The sequence below is a fragment of the Oncorhynchus nerka genome, linkage group LG9a (genome assembly GCF_034236695.1).
Source record: "Oncorhynchus nerka isolate Pitt River linkage group LG9a, Oner_Uvic_2.0, whole genome shotgun sequence".
Lineage (NCBI taxonomy): Eukaryota > Metazoa > Chordata > Actinopteri > Salmoniformes > Salmonidae > Oncorhynchus > Oncorhynchus nerka.
This window is the reverse complement of record NC_088404.1, coordinates 3,538,749-3,554,474: the sequence shown is the minus strand read 5'-3', so window position 1 is coordinate 3,554,474 and position 15,726 is coordinate 3,538,749. Positions and strand designations below refer to the sequence as shown.

The following is a 15,726-nucleotide window of genomic DNA, read 5'->3' as shown; positions in this document are numbered from 1 at the left end:
CTATGGGGATATCGTCTGTGTGACTATGGGGATATCGTCTGTGTGACTATGGGGATATCGTCTGTTCGACTATGGGGATATCGTCTGTGTGACTATGGGGATATCGTCTGTGTGACTATGGGGATATCGTCTGTGTGACTATGGGGATATCGTCTGTTCGACTATGGGGATATCGTCTGTTCGACTATGGGGATATCGTCTGTGTGACTATGGGGATATCGTCTGTTCGACTATGGGGATATCGTCTGTGTGACTATGGGGATATCGTCTGTTCGACTATGGGGATATCGTCTGTGTGATTATGGGGATATCGTCTGTTCGACTATGGGGATATCGTCTGTGTGACTGGGGATATCGTCTGTGTGACTATGGGGATATCGTCTGTGTGACTATGGGGATATCGTCTGTGTGACTATGGGGATATCGTCTGTGTGACTATGGGGATATCGTCTGTGTGACTATGGGGATATCGCTTTATTATGGTCGATAGGATCAGTACACATCACTGCATTCTGTATCATAATGGCCCTTCTTAAAGTCTCGTAGATCAATGCATTGCACTCTCCTTGTCAATACAGCCCTCTTGCATAAACGTCCTCCACACCTTACCTCGTTGTTAACCTATAGATGTACGGGCCAGAGAGATGGCTAACTCTGGAGATCCCTAACATCTCTACAGAGTTGTTAACCTATAGATGTACGGGCCAGAGAGATGACTAACTCTGGAGATCCCTAACATCTCTACAGAGTTGTTAACCTATAGATGTACGGGCCAGAGAGATGGCTAACTCTGGAGATCCCTAACATCTCTACAGAGTTGTTAACCTATAGATGTACGGGCCAGAGAGATGGCTAACTCTGGAGATTCCTAACATCGTACCTCGTTGTTAACCTATAGATATACGGGCCAGAGAGATGGCTAACTGGAGATTCCAAACATCTCTACAGAGTTGGGTGAGAGGATGGGCCTATGACGACCCCCCCCCCCCTCAGTCCAGTGAGAGGATGGGCCTATGACGACCCCCCCCTCAGTCCAGTGAGAGGATGGGCCTATGACGACCCCCCTCAGTCCAGTGAGAGGATGGGCCTATGACGACCCCCCCTCAGTCCAGTGAGAGGATGGGCCTATGACGACCCCCTCAGTCCAGTGAGAGGATGGGCCTATGACGACCCCCCCTCAGTCCAGTGAGAGGATGGGCCTATGACGACCCCCAGTCCAGTGAGAGGATGGGCCTATGACGACCCCCTCAGTCCCCCCCCTCAGCCCAGTGAGAGGATGGGCCTATGACGACCCCACCCCCACCCCTCAGTCCAGTGAGAGGATGGGCCTATGACGATCCCCCCCCCCTCAGTCCAGTGAGAGGATGGGCCTATGACGACCCCCTCAGTCCAGTGAGAGGATGGGCCTATGACGACCCCCCTCAGTCCAGTGAGAGGATGGGCCTATGACAACCCCTCCCTCAGTCCAATGAGAGGATGGACCTATGACGATCCCCCCCCCTCAGTCCAGTGAGAGGATGGGCCTATGACGACCCCCTCAGTCCAGTGAGAGGATGGGCCTATGACGGCCCCCCCCTCAGTCCAGTGAGAGGATGGGCCTATGACGACCCCCCCTCAGTCCAGTGAGAGGATGGGCTTATGACGATCCCCCCCCCAGTCCAGTGAGAGGATGGGCCTGTGACGACCCCCTTCAGTCCAGTGAGAGGATGGGCCTATAACGACCCCCCCAGTCCAGTGAGAGGATGGGCCTATAACGACCCCCCCCTCAGTCCAGTGAGAGGATGGGCCTGTGACGACCCCCCCAGTCCAGTGAGAGGATGGGCCTGTGTCTAGAAAAATGTTTGGTAGTCACACATCTCATCTATGCTGGTCTATATATAGAGGAAGGTCTGGACATTCACGCTCCTTAAACCATCTACTGAAAACTATCAGTCTGGAGCAATTTTATTTCAAACGTCTTCTGACATTGTTTCTGTATCGGCTATGCTACTTGTCCCCCCCCCATCCATGACACAATCATTATCATCATGATCAATTATAGTAGAATTATCTTGTCCTTTTACAGCAATGTGGGTTTACCATCCCAAACCAGACTATTTCATCTCCACTTTCCTGTTGTTCTCCTGATGAGAACGTGTCTGTGTGAGATGTGAGGTTGCGGTCTTTTGCACGTGCCCTTGCAACTGCTCTCTTCTCTAGATGTACAAATGGCGCCATGTTCCCTACGTAGTACACTTCTTTTGAAGGGATCAGGGTGTCCGTTGGGAAGCAGACTATACTTCGGTCTGGTCCTGCTGTCACCCAGTGCCATCCATCCCTTTCTCCTTTGTTGATCACTAGTTGCATGGCAACGATAATTAAATATAGGCCCTCACTCCAAACTTTCCACCCACTTTCCATCTAAAGCCTCTGTCTTCTCTCTCCTCTGCCCCCTCGTTTCCCTCTCTCTGTCTCTCTCTCCCCCTTCCTCCCCTCTTCTCTCTCTCTCTCTCCCTCAATCTCCCTCTGTCTCTCCCTTTCCAATCCCGATGGTGGGGACTTCCCTCTCTCCCTCTCTCTCTCCCCCTTCCTCCTCTCTTCTCTCTCTCCCTCAGTCTCCCTCTGTTTCTAACCCTAACCCTTTCCAATCCCAATGGTGGGGACTTCCCTCTCTCTCTCCCTCTGTCTCTCTCTCCCCCTTCCTCCCCTCTTCTCTCTCTCTCCCTCGGTCTTCTTCTCTCTCTCCCTCAGTCTCCCTCTGTTTCTAACCCTAACCCTTTCCAATCCCGATGGACTTTGGGAATTTCAGATGAAGAAATGGAAAACATTCTCCTTCTAACAGCTGCTGCTGCTGCTGCTCCATTTCCACAATGACCGAGTTACTTGATGACCCAGTGAAGGAACCGTTGAACCACTGGTAGAAAACTATGCACAGCCACATTCACAACAAGGAGAAAGAGACGAGAAATGTCCTCTTGTTCATTCAGCTAGTTGGCCCGTGGAGGGGAGTAGGCTGAGTCCCAAATAGAACCCTGTTCCCTATATAGTGCACTACTTTAGGCCAGAGCCCTATAGAACCATATTCTCGATATAGTACACTACTTTAGACCAGAGCCCTATAGAACCCTATTCCCTATATAGTGCACTACTTTAGACCAGAGCCCTATAGAACCCTATTCCCTATATAGTGCACTACTTTAGACCAGAGCCCTATATAACCCTATTCACTATATAGTGCACTACTTTAGACCAGAGCCCTATTGAACCCTATTCCCTATATAGTGCACTACTTTAGACCAGAGCCCTATAGAACCCTATTCACTATATAGTACACTACTTTAGACCAGAGCCCTATAGAACCCTATTCCCTATATAGTGCACTACTTTAGACCAGAGCCCTATAGAACCCTATTCCCTATATAGTACACTACTTTAGACCAGAGCCCTATAGAACCCTATTCCCTATATAGTGCACTACTTTAGACCAGAGCCCTATAGAACCCTATTCCCTATATAGTACACTACTTTAGACCAGAGCCCTATAGAACCCTATTCCCTATATAGTGCACTACTTTAGACCAGGGCCCTATGGGGAATAGGTACTTGGACTATGTTGCGGTGAGAGGAGTATAGTATTGGAGGGGGTCTCCCTGTTCCTCTCTCTCTCGCTACAGTAAATTAGCTCTAGGTTTTACAAAGCTCTAAGTCTATGTAATGTGTTGTAGGGTAAGTTTATAGTATTAGCCTGGAGGGGGTCTCCTTGTTCCTCTCTCTCTCGCTACAGTAAATTAGCTCTAGGTTTTACAAAGCTCTAAGTCTATGTAATGTGGTGTAGGGTAAGTTTATAGTATTAGCCTGGAGGGGGTCTCCCTGTTCCTCTCTCTCTCGCTACAGTAAATTAGCTCTAGGTTTTACAAAGCTCTAAGTCTATGTAATGTGGTGTAGGGTTAAGTTTATAGTATTAGCCTGGAGGGGGTCTCCCTGTTCCTCTCTCTCTCGCTACAGTAAATTAGCTCTAGGTTTTACAAAGCTCTAAGTCTATGTAATGTGTTGTAGGGTAAGTTTATAGTATTAGCCTGGAGGGGGTCTCCCTGTTCCTCTCTCTCTCACTACAGTAAATTAGCTCTAGGTTTTACAAAGCTCTAAGTCTATGTAATGTGTTGTAGGGTAAGTTTATAGTATTAGCCTGGAGGGGTCTCCTGTTCCTCTCTCTCTCACTACAGTAAATTAGCTCTAGGTTTTACAAAGCTCTAAGTCTATGTAATGTGGTGTAGGGTTAAGTTTATAGTATTAGCCTGGAGGGGGTCTCCTGTTCCTCTCTCTCACTACAGTAAATTAGCTCTAGGTTTTACAAAGCTCTAAGTCTATGTAATGTGTTGTAGGGTAAGTTTATAGTATTAGCCTGGAGGGGGTCTCCCTGTTCCTCTCTCTCTCACTACAGTAAATTAGCTCTAGGTTTTACAAAGCTCTAAGTCTATGTAATGTGGTGTAGGGTAAGTTTATAGTATTAGCCTGGAGGGGGTCTCCTGTTCTCTCTCTCTCACTACAGTAAATTAGCTCTAGGTTTTACAAAGCTCTAAGTCTATGTAATGTGTTGTAGGGTAAGTTTATAGTATTAGCCTGGAGGGGGTCTCCCTGTTCCTCTCTCTCTCACTACAGTAAATTAGCTCTAGGTTTTACAAAGCTCTAAGTCTATGTAATGTGTTGTAGGGTAAGTTTATAGTATTAGCCTGGAGGGGGTCTCCCTGTTCCTCTCTCTCTCACTACAGTAAATTAGCTCTAGGTTTTACAAAGCTCTAAGTCTATGTAATGTGTTGTAGGGTAAGTTTATAGTATTAGCCTGGAGGGGGTCTCCCTGTTCCTCTCTCTCTCACTACAGTAAATTAGCTCTAGGTTTTACAAAGCTCTAAGTCTATGTAATGTGTTGTAGGGTAAGTTTATAGTATTAGCCTGGAGGGGGTCTCCTGTTCCTCTCTCTCTCACTACAGTAAATTAGCTCTAGGTTTTACAAAGCTCTAAGTCTATGTAATGTGTTGTAGGGTAAGTTTATAGTATTAGCCTGGAGGGGGTCTCCCTGTTCCTCTCTCTCTCACTACAGTAAATTAGCTCTAGGTTTTACAAAGCTCTAAGTCTATGTAATGTGTTGTAGGGTTAAGTTTATAGTGTTAGCCTGGAGGGGGTCTCCCTGTTCCTCTCTCTCTCACTACAGTAAATTAGCTCTAGGTTTTACAAAGCTCTAAGTCTATGTAATGTGTTGTAGGGTAAGTTTATAGTATTAGCCTGGAGGGGGTCTCCCTGTTCCTCTCTCTCTCACTACAGTAAATTAGCTCTAGGTTTTACAAAGCTCTAAGTCTATGTAATGTGGTGTAGGGTTAAGTTTATTTGTATTGTTCCAGTCAACCAATTATCTCACTTCATGAACAAGGAAGTGGACCTAAAATAGCTTTGTAATTGGTTGATTTTAAAAGGAAAGCCTCTTAGAGAATGGCTTATTTGACGGTTGGCCTTCCCAGTTCGAGTAAATGGCAGAGCGGGGATCTCAGACTGGAAACTGGAGTAAGTGGTTCAGCGTGAGGTCTGGAGTCGTTTATTAGTTTAGCCTTGAGGTCTGGAGTCGTTTATTAGTTTAGCCTTGAGGTCTGGAGTCGTTTATTAGTTTAGCCTTGAGGTCTGGAGTCGTTTATTAGTTCAGCGTGAGGTCTGGAGTCGTTTATTAGTTCAGCGTGAGGTCTGGAGTCGTTTATTAGTTTAACCTGAGGTCTGGAGTCGTTTATTAGTTTAACCTGAGGTCTGGAGTCGTTTATTAGTTCAGCGTGAGGTCTGGAGTCGTTTATTAGTTTAACCTGAGGTCTGGAGTCGTTTATTAGTTCAGCGTGAGGTCTGGAGTCGTTTATTAGTTTAACCTGAGGTCTGGAGTCGTTTATTAGTTCAGCGTGAGGTCTGGAGTCGTTTATTAGTTCAGCGTGAGGTCTGGAGTCGTTTATTAGTTTAACCTGAGGTCTGGAGTCGTTTATTAGTTTAACCTGAGGTCTGGAGTCGTTTATTAGTTTAACCTGAGGTCTGGAGTCGTTTATTAGTTCAGCGTGAGGTCTGGAGTCGTTTATTAGTTTAACCTGAGGTCTGGAGTCGTTTATTAGTTTAACCTGAGGTCTGGAGTCGTTTATTAGTTCAGCGTGAGGTCTGGAGTCGTTTATTAGTTTAACCTGAGGTCTGGAGTCGTTTATTAGTTCAGCGTGAGGTCTGGAGTCGTTTATTAGTTCAGCGTGAGGTCTGGAGTCGTTTATTAGTTCAGCGTGAGGTCTGGAGTCGTTTATTAGTTCAGCGTGAGGTCTGGAGTCGTTTATTAGTTCAGCGTGAGGTCTGGAGTCGTTTATTAGTTTAACCTGAGGTCTGGAGTCGTTTATTAGTTTAACCTGAGGTCTGGAGTCGTTTATTAGTTCAGCGTGAGGTCTGGAGTCGTTTATTAGTTTAACCTGAGGTCTGGAGTCGTTTATTAGTTCAGCGTGAGGTCTGGAGTCGTTTATTAGTTTAACCTGAGGTCTGGAGTCGTTTATTAGTTCAGCGTGAGGTCTGGAGTCGTTTATTAGTTTAACCTGAGGTCTGGAGTCGTTTATTAGTTTAACCTGAGGTCTGGAGTCGTTTATTAGTTCAGCGTGAGGTCTGGAGTCGTTTATTAGTTTAACCTGAGGTCTGGAGTCGTTTATTAGTTCAGCGTGAGGTCTGGAGTCGTTTATTAGTTCAGCGTGAGGTCTGGAGTCGTTTATTAGTTCAGCGTGAGGTCTGGAGTCGTTTATTAGTTCAGCGTGAGGTCTGGAGTCGTTTATTAGTTCAGCGAGGTCTGGAGTCCCTGGAGTCTGTCTGTCTGCCCTTTAGAGACAGACAGACACTCCAGGCCCTTTAGAGACAGACAGACACTCCAGGCCCTTTAGAGACAGACAGAAAGACACTCCAGGCCCTTTAGAGACAGACAGACACTCCAGGCCCTTTAGAGACAGACAGACAGACACTCCAGGCCCTTTAGAGACAGACAGACACTCCAGGCCCTTTAGAGACAGAAAGACACTCCAGGCCCTTTAGAGACAGACAGACACTCCAGGCCCTTTAGAGACAGACAGACAGACACTCCAGGCCCTTTAGAGACAGACAGACAGACACTCCAGGCCCTTTAGAGACAGACAGACAGACACTCCAGGCCCTTTAGAGACAGACAGACAGACACTCCAGGCCCTTTAGAGACAGACAGAAAGACACTCCAGGCCCTTTAGAGACAGACAGACAGACACTCCAGGCTCTTTAGAGACAGACAGACAGACACTCCAGGCCCTTTAGAGACAGACAGACACTCCAGGCCCTTTAGAGACAGACAGACACTCCAGGCCCTTTAGAGACAGACAGACAGACACTCCAGGCCCTTTCGAGACAGACAGACAGACACTCCAGGCCCTTTAGAGACAGACAGACACTCCAGGCCCTTTAGAGACAGACAGACAGACACTCCAGGCCCTTTAGAGACAGACAGACACTCCAGGCCCTTTACAGACAGACAGACAGACAGACAGACAGACAGACAGACAGACACTCCAGGCCCTTTAGAGACAGACAGACAGACACTCCAGGCCCTTTAGAGACAGACAGACAGACAGACAGACAGACAGACAGACAGACAGACACTCCAGGCCCTTTAGAGACAGACAGACAGACACTCCAGGCCCTTTCGAGACAGACAGACAGACACTCCAGGCCCTTTCGAGACAGACAGACAGACACTCCAGGCCCTTTCGAGACAGACAGACAGACAGACACTCCAGGCCCTTTAGAGACAGACAGACAGACACTCCAGGCCCTTTAGAGACAGACAGACACTCCAGGCCCTTTAGAGACAGACAGACAGACAGACACTCCAGGCCCTTTAGAGACAGACAGACAGACACTCCAGGCCCTTTAGAGACAGACAGACACTCCAGGCCCTTTCGAGACAGACAGACAGACACTCCAGGCCCTTTCGAGACAGACAGACAGACACTCCAGGCCCTTTCGAGACAGAGACAGACAGACACTCCAGGCCCTTTCGAGACAGACAGACAGACACTCCAGGCCCTTTCGAGACAGACAGACAGACACTCCAGGCCCTTTCGAGACAGACAGACAGACACTCCAGGCCCTTTCGAGACAGACAGACAGACAGACAGACACTCCAGGCCCTTTCGAGACAGACAGACAGACACTCCAGGCCCTTTCGAGACAGACAGACAGACACTCCAGGCCCTTTCGAGACAGACAGACAGACAGACACTCCAGGCCCTTGACAGACAGACAGACAGACACTCCAGGCCCTTTCGAGACAGACAGACAGACACTCCAGGCCCTTTAGAGACAGACAGACAGACCCTCCAGGTTTTAGAACTGTCTCTAGATTTGTATTAGCTTCCAGCCCAAGGTTAGTTATCCAGGAGTGTGCCACTAATCAAGTGAGCAGAATTGAGTTGGAAATGAAACACAAACACCTCTTATTGCCTTAGACAGTCCAAAGTTGTCCAGAATAAGAGATATGGTTATTTAAGCAGATGCTTTTATGCGATGGGACAGAAATGTCAACATTGACAGAGACTAGTATTTATTCAATGGCCCATCTGGGAATTAAACCCAAAACCCCCGGTGATGCTAGCACCGTGCACTAATCCATTTAGCCATTGAAACCACAATCTCATCTCTAACAAGTCTCTGTTCCCCCTCTCTGGGTCGAGGGAAAATGTTTTAATCAACGTGTAAAGATTTACCGTTTGATCATTTATTGTCTGATGAAGGCCTCATTAGACCCAAAACTCACAGTATGCTTTTAAAACTTGATTTATAATCAAGGTCACTTACATCTCTCACCTTCCAATGTGTTTCCTGTCCTCTCATCTCTCACCTTCCAATGTGTTTCCTGTCCTCTCATCTCTCACCTTCCAATGTGTTTCCTCGCCTCTCATCTCTCACCTTCCAATGTGTTTCCTGTCCTCTCATCTCTCACCTTCCAATGTGTTTCCTGTCCTCTCATCTCTCACCTTCCAATGTGTTTCCTGTCCTCTCATCTCTCACCTTCCAATGTGTTTCCTGTCCTCTCATCTCTCACCTTCCAATGTGTTTCATGTCCTCTCATATCTCACCTTCCAATGTGTTTCCTGTCCTCTCATCTCTCACCTTCCAATGTGTTTCCTGTCCTCTCATCTCTCACCTTCCAATGTGTTTCCTGTCCTCTCATCTCTCACCTTCCAATGTGTTTCCTGTCCTCTCATCTCTCACCTTCCAATGTGTTTCCTGTCCTCTCATCTCTCACCTTCCAATGTGTTTCCTGTCCTCTCATCTCTCACCTTCCAATGTGTTTCCTGTCCTCTCATCTCTCACCTTCCAATGTGTTTCCTGTCCTCTCATCTCTCACCTTCCAATGTGTTTCCTGTCCTCTCATCTCTCACCTTCCAATGTGTTTCCTGTCCTCTCATCTCTCACCTTCCAATGTGTTTCCTGTCCTCTCATCTCTCACCTTCCAATGTGTTTCCTGTCCTCTCATCTCTCACCTTCCAATGTGTTTCCTGTCCTCTCATCTCTCACCTTCCAATGTGTTTCCTGTCCTCTCATCTCTCACCTTCCAATGTGTTTCCTGTCCTCTCATCTCTCACCTTCCAATGTGTTTCCTGTCCTCTCATCTCTCACCTTCCAATGTGTTTCCTGTCCTCTCATCTCTCACCTTCCAATGTGTTTCCTGTCCTCTCATCTCTCACCTTCCAATGTGTTTCCTGTCCTCTCATCTCTCACCTTCCAATGTGTTTCCTGTCCTCTCATCTCTCACCTTCCAATGTGTTTCCTGTCCTCTCATCTCTCACCTTCCAATGTGTTTCCTGTCCTCTCATCTCTCACCTTCCAATGTGTTTCCTGTCCTCTCATCTCTCACCTTCCAATGTGTTTCCTGTCCTCTCATCTCTCACCTTCCAATGTGTTTCCTGTCCTCTCATCTCTCACCTTCCAATGTGTTTTGTCCTCTCATCTCTCACCTTCCAATGTGTTTCCTCTCTCTCATCTCTCACCTTCCAATGTGTTTCCTGTCCTCTCATCTCTCACCTTCCAATGTGTTTCCTGTCCTCTCATCTCTCACCTTCCAATGTGTTTCCTGTCCTCTCATCTCTCACCTTCCAATGTGTTTCCTGTCCTCTCATCTCTCACCTTCCAATGTGTTTCCTGTCCTCTCATCTCTCACCTTCCAATGTGTTTCCTGTCCTCTCATCTCTCACCTTCCAATGTGTTTCCTGTCCTCTCATCTCTCACCTTCCAATGTGTTTCCTGTCCTCTCATCTCTCACCTTCCAATGTGTTTTCTGTCCTCTCATATCTCACCTTCCAATGTGTTTCCTGTCCTCTCATCATCTCACCTTCCAATGTGTTTCCTGTCCTCTCATATCTCACCTTCCAATGTGTTTCCTCTCTCTCTCTCATCTCTCACCTTCCAATGTGTTTCCTGTCCTCTCATCTCTCACCTTCCAATGTGTTTCCTGTCCTCTCATCTCTCACCTTCCAATGTGTTTCCTATCCTCTCATCTCTCACCTTCCAATGTGTTTCCTGTCCTCTCATATCTCACCTTCCAAGGTGTTTCCTGTCCTCTCATATCTCACCTTCCAATGTGTTTCCTCTCTCTCTCTCATCTCTCACCTTCCAATGTGTTTCCTGTCCTCTCATCTCTCACCTTCCAATGTGTTTCCTGTCCTCTCATCTCTCACCTTCCAATGTGTTTCCTGTCCTCTCATCTCTCACCTTCCAATGTGTTTCCTGTCCTCTCATCTCTCACCTTCCAATGTGTTTCCTCTCTCTCCTCTCACCTTCCAATGTGTTTCCTGTTCTCTCATATCTCACCTTCCAATGTGTTTCCTGTCCTCTCATCTCTCACCGTCCAATGTGTTTCCTCTCTCTCTCTCTCTCTCTCTCATCTCTCACCTTCCAATGTGTTTCCTGTCCTCTCATCTCTCACCTTCCAATGTGTTTCCTGTCCTCTCATCTCTCACCTTCCAATGTGTTTCCTGTCCTCTCATATCTCACCTTCCAATGTGTTTCCTGTCCTCTCATCTCTCACCTTCCAATGTGTTTCCTGTCCTCTCATATCTCACCTTCTAATGTGTTTCCTGTCCTCTCATATCTCACCTTCCAATGTGTTTCCTGTCCTCTCGTATCTCCCCTTCCAATGTGTTTCCTGTCCTCTCGTATCTCCCCTTCCAATGTGTTTCCTGTCCTCTCGTATCTCCCCTTCCAATGTGTTTCCTGTCCTCTCGTATCTCACCTTCCAATGTGTTTCCTGTCCTCTCGTATCTCACATTCCAATGTGTTTCCTGTCCTCTCATATCTCACCTTCCAATGTGTTTCCTGTCCTCTCATATCTCACCTTCCAATGTGTTTCCTGTCCTCTCATATCTCACCTTCCAATGTGTTTCCTGTCCTCTCATCTCTCACCTTTCCAATGTGTTTCCTGTCGTCTCCAGGCGTGTATAGATGAGAATGCAGAGATGGTCCAGTTCCTGGTGGAGAGTGGGAGTGATGTGAACCGGGGGGACAACGAGGGGTGGACTCCCCTCCACGCTGCTGCCTCCTGTGGGTTCATACAGATCACCAAGTGGGTATCTATTTAATATTACACCGTTCCACTATACTACTGGTTCTACATCCTGGTCCAGAGGACCCCAAAAGGGGTTGGACACCTGACTCAACTAATCATCATCAAACCTTTGATCAGTGGAATCGGGTGTGTCGTGTTAAATATGCACCCCCTTGGGACCAGGATGAAGAACCACTGCACTGTGCAATACATTGATATTGATGTGGTGTGTAGGAACCATTATGTTGTGTGTAGGAACCATTATGTTGTGAGTAGGAACCATTATGTTGTGAGTAGGAACCATTATGTTGTGTGTAGGAACCATTATGTTGTGTGTAGGAACCATTATGTTGTGTGTAGGAACCATTATGTTGTGTATAGGAACCATTATGTTGTGTGTAGGAACCATTATGTTGTGTGTAGGAACCATTATGTTGTGTGTAGGAACCATTATGTTGTGAGTAGGAACCATTATGTTGTGAGTAGGAACCATTATGTTGTGAGTAGGAACCATTATATTGTGTGTAGGAACCATTATGTTGTGAGTAGGAACCATTATGTTGTGTATAGGAACCATTATGTTGTGAGTAGGAACCATTATGTTGTGTGTAGGAACCATTATGTTGTGTGTAGGAACCATTATGTTGTGTGTAGGAACCATTATGTTGTGTGTAGGAACCATTATGTTGTGTATAGGAACCATTATGTTGTGTGTAGGAACCATTATGTTGTGTGTAGGAACCATTATGTTGTGTGTAGGAACCATTATGTTGTGTGTAGGAACCATTATGTTGTGAGTAGGAACCATTATGTTGTGAGTAGGAACCATTATGTTGTGAGTAGGAACCATTATGTTGTGAGTAGGAACCATTATGTTGTGAGTAGGAACCATTATGTTGTGTGTAGGAACCATTATGTTGTGAGTAGGAACCATTATGTTGTGTATAGGAACCATTATGTTGTGAGTAGGAACCATTATGTTGTGTGTAGGAACCATTATGTTGTGAGTAGGAACCATTATGTTGTGAGTAGGAACCATTATGTTGTGAGTAGGAACCATTATGTTGTGAGTAGGAACCATTATGTTGTGAGTAGGAACCATTATGTTGTGAGTAGGAACTATTATGTTGTGTGTAGGAACCATTATGTTGTGAGTAGGAACCATTATGTTGTGTGTAGGAACCATTATGTTGTGTGTAGGAACCATTATGTTGTGTATAGGAACCATTATGTTGTGTATAGGAACCATTATGTTGTGTGTCTATGTTGCAGGTACCTGATAGAGCACGGTGCACGTGTGGGGGCGGTGAACAGTGAAGGAGAGCTTCCTCTGGATGTGGTCACTGAGGATGCTATGGAGAGACTGTTGAAGGGGGAGATCAAGAAACAAGGTAGGGTGTTAACACAATGACACATATTAACATAGTCATTACCCCCCTGACGATGCTATAGGGAGAGACCTAGAAGCAGGGTAACTAGGGATTATTATGTAGTCTGGGTGTTCTAGAAGCAGGGTAACTAGGGATTATTATGTAGTCTGGGTGTTCTAGAAGCAGGGTAACTAGGGATTATTATGTAGTCTGGGTGTTCTAGAAGCAGGGTAACTAGGGATTATTATGTAGTCTGGGTGTTCTAGAAGCAGGGTAACTAGGGATTATTATGTAGTCTGGGTGTTCTAGAAGCAGGGTAACTAGGGATTATTATGTAGTCTGGGTGTTCTAGAAGCAGGGTAACTAGGGATTATTATGTAGTCTGTGTGTTCTAGAAGCAGGGTAACTAGGGATTATTATGTAGTCTGGGTGTTCTAGAAGCAGGGTAACTAGGGATTATTATGTAGTCTGGGTGTTCTAGAAGCAGGGTAACTAGGGATTATTATGTTGTCTGGATGTTCTAGAAACAGGGTAACTAGGGATTATTATGTAGTCTGGGTGTTCTAGAAGCAGGGTAACTAGGGATTATTATCTAGTCTGAGTGTTCTAGAAACAGGGTAACTAGGGATTATTATGTAGTCTGGGTGTTCTAGAAGCAGGGTAACTAGGGATTATTATGTAGTCTGGGTGTTCTAGAAGCAGGGTAACTAGGGATTATTATGTAGTCTGGGTGTTCTAGAAGCAGGGTAACTAGGGATTATTATGTTGTCTGGGTGTTCTAGAAACAGTAACTAGGATTATTAACTAGGGATTATTATCTAGTCTGAGTGTTCTAGAAACAGGGTAACTAGGGATTATTATGTAGTCTGGGTGTTCTAGAAGCAGGGTAACTAGGGATTATTATGTAGTCTGGGTGTTCTAGAAGCAGGTCAACTAGGGATTATTATGTAGTCTGGGTGTTCTATAATACTAGAAGCAGGGTAACTAGGGATTATTATGTAGTCTGGGTGTTCTAGAAGCAGGGCAACTAGGGATTATTATGTTGTCTGGGTGTTCTAGAAGCAGGGTAACTAGGGATTATTATGTAGTCTGGGTGTTATATAATACTAGAAGCAGGGTAACTAGGGATTATTTTGTAGTCTGGGTGTTCTAGAAGCAGGGTAACTAGGGATTATTATGTAGTCTGGGTGTTCTAAAATACTAGAAGCAGGGTAACTAGGGATTATTATGTAGTCTGGGTGTTCTATAATACTAGAAGCAGGGTAACTAGGGATTATTATGTAGTCTGGGTGTTCTATAATACTAGAAACAGGGTAACGAGGGATTATTATGTAGTCTGGGTGTTCTAGAAGCAGGGTAACTAGGGATTATTATGTTGTCTGGGTGTTCTAGAAGCAGGGTAACTAGGGATTATTATCTAGTCTGGGTGTTATATAATACTAGATGCAGGGTAACTAGGGATTATTATGTAGTCTGGGTGTTATATAATACTAGATGCAGGGTAACTAGGGATTATTATGTAGTCTGGGTGTTCTAGAAGCAGGGTAACTAGGGATTATTATGTAGTCTGGGTGTTCTAGAAGCAGGGTAACTAGAGATTATTATGTAGTCTGGGTGTTCTAGAAGCAGGGTAACTAGGGATTATTATGTAGTCTGGGTGTTCTATAATACTATAAACAGGGTAACTAGGGATTATTATGTAGTCTGGGTGCTCTAGATGCAGGTCAACTAGGGATTATTATGTAGTCTGGGTGTTCTAGATGCAGGTCAACTAGGGATTATTATGTAGTCTGGGTGCTCTAGATGCAGGTCAACTAGGGATTATTATGTAGTCTGGGTGCTCTAGATGCAGGTCAACTAGGGATTATTATGTAGTCTGGGTGTTCTATAATACTATAAACAGGTCAACTAGGGATTATTATGTAGTCTGGGTGCTCTAGATGCAGGTCAACTAGGGATTATTATGTAGTCTGGGTGTTCTATAATACTATAAACAGGTCAACTAGGGATTATTCTGTAGTGTGGGTCCCTATCTGTTGCCTGTGTCCCTCTTCCTCTCTCTCAGGGGTTGACGTGGACATGGCACGACGGGAAGAGGAGCGCGTGATGCTGGCGGATGCCAACGCGGTGCTGGCAGGAAGTGGCGTGCTGACACCTCATCCTAACACCAAGGCCACAGCGCTGCACGTGGCCGCTGCCAAGGGCTACATAGAGGTCATGAAGTGAGTGGGTCAGGTGCTAGTCAGTGGGTCAGGTGCTCGTCAGGTGCTAGTCAGTGGGTCAGGTGCTCGTCAGGTGCTAGTCAGTGGGTCAGGTGCTCGTCAGGTGCTAGTCAGTGTGTCAGGTGCTAGTCAGTGGGTTAGGTGCTCGTCAGGTGCTAGTCAGTGGGTTAGGTGCTAGTCAGTGGGTTAGGTGCTAGTCAGTGGGTTGGGTGCTCGTCAGGTGCTAGTCAGTGGGTTAGGTGCTAGTCAGTGGGTCGGGTGCTCGTCAGGTGCTAGTCAGTGGGTTAGGTGCTAGTCAGAGGGTTGGGTGCTCGTCAGGTGCTAGTCAGTGGGTCGGGTGCTTGTCAGTGGGCCGGGTGCTAGTCAGTGGGCCGGGTGCTAGTCAGTGGGTTGGGTGCTAGTCAGTGGGTCGGATGCTAGTCAGTGGGTCGGGTGCTAGTCAGTGGGTCGGGTGCTAGTCAGTGGGTCGGGTGCTAGTCAGTGGGTTGGGTGCTCGTCAGGTGCTCGTCAGTGGGTCAGGTGCTAGTCAGTGGGTCGG

The 15,726-nt window shown here is 46.3% G+C and overlaps 1 protein-coding gene across 1 annotated transcript in view; it reads left to right on the top strand.

Moving 5' to 3' along the window:
* The window catches only part of LOC115126020 (protein phosphatase 1 regulatory subunit 12A-like), an 82,196-nt gene that overhangs the window by 6,440 nt on the left and 60,030 nt on the right, over nt 1–15,726 (top strand). Inside the window, exons 2-4 of the mRNA XM_065022200.1 lie at nt 11,484–11,614; nt 12,869–12,987; nt 15,032–15,188. Coding sequence (XP_064878272.1) covers nt 11,484–11,614; nt 12,869–12,987; nt 15,032–15,188 — 407 coding nt within the window. The remainder of the gene's footprint in view (nt 1–11,483; nt 11,615–12,868; nt 12,988–15,031; nt 15,189–15,726) is intronic.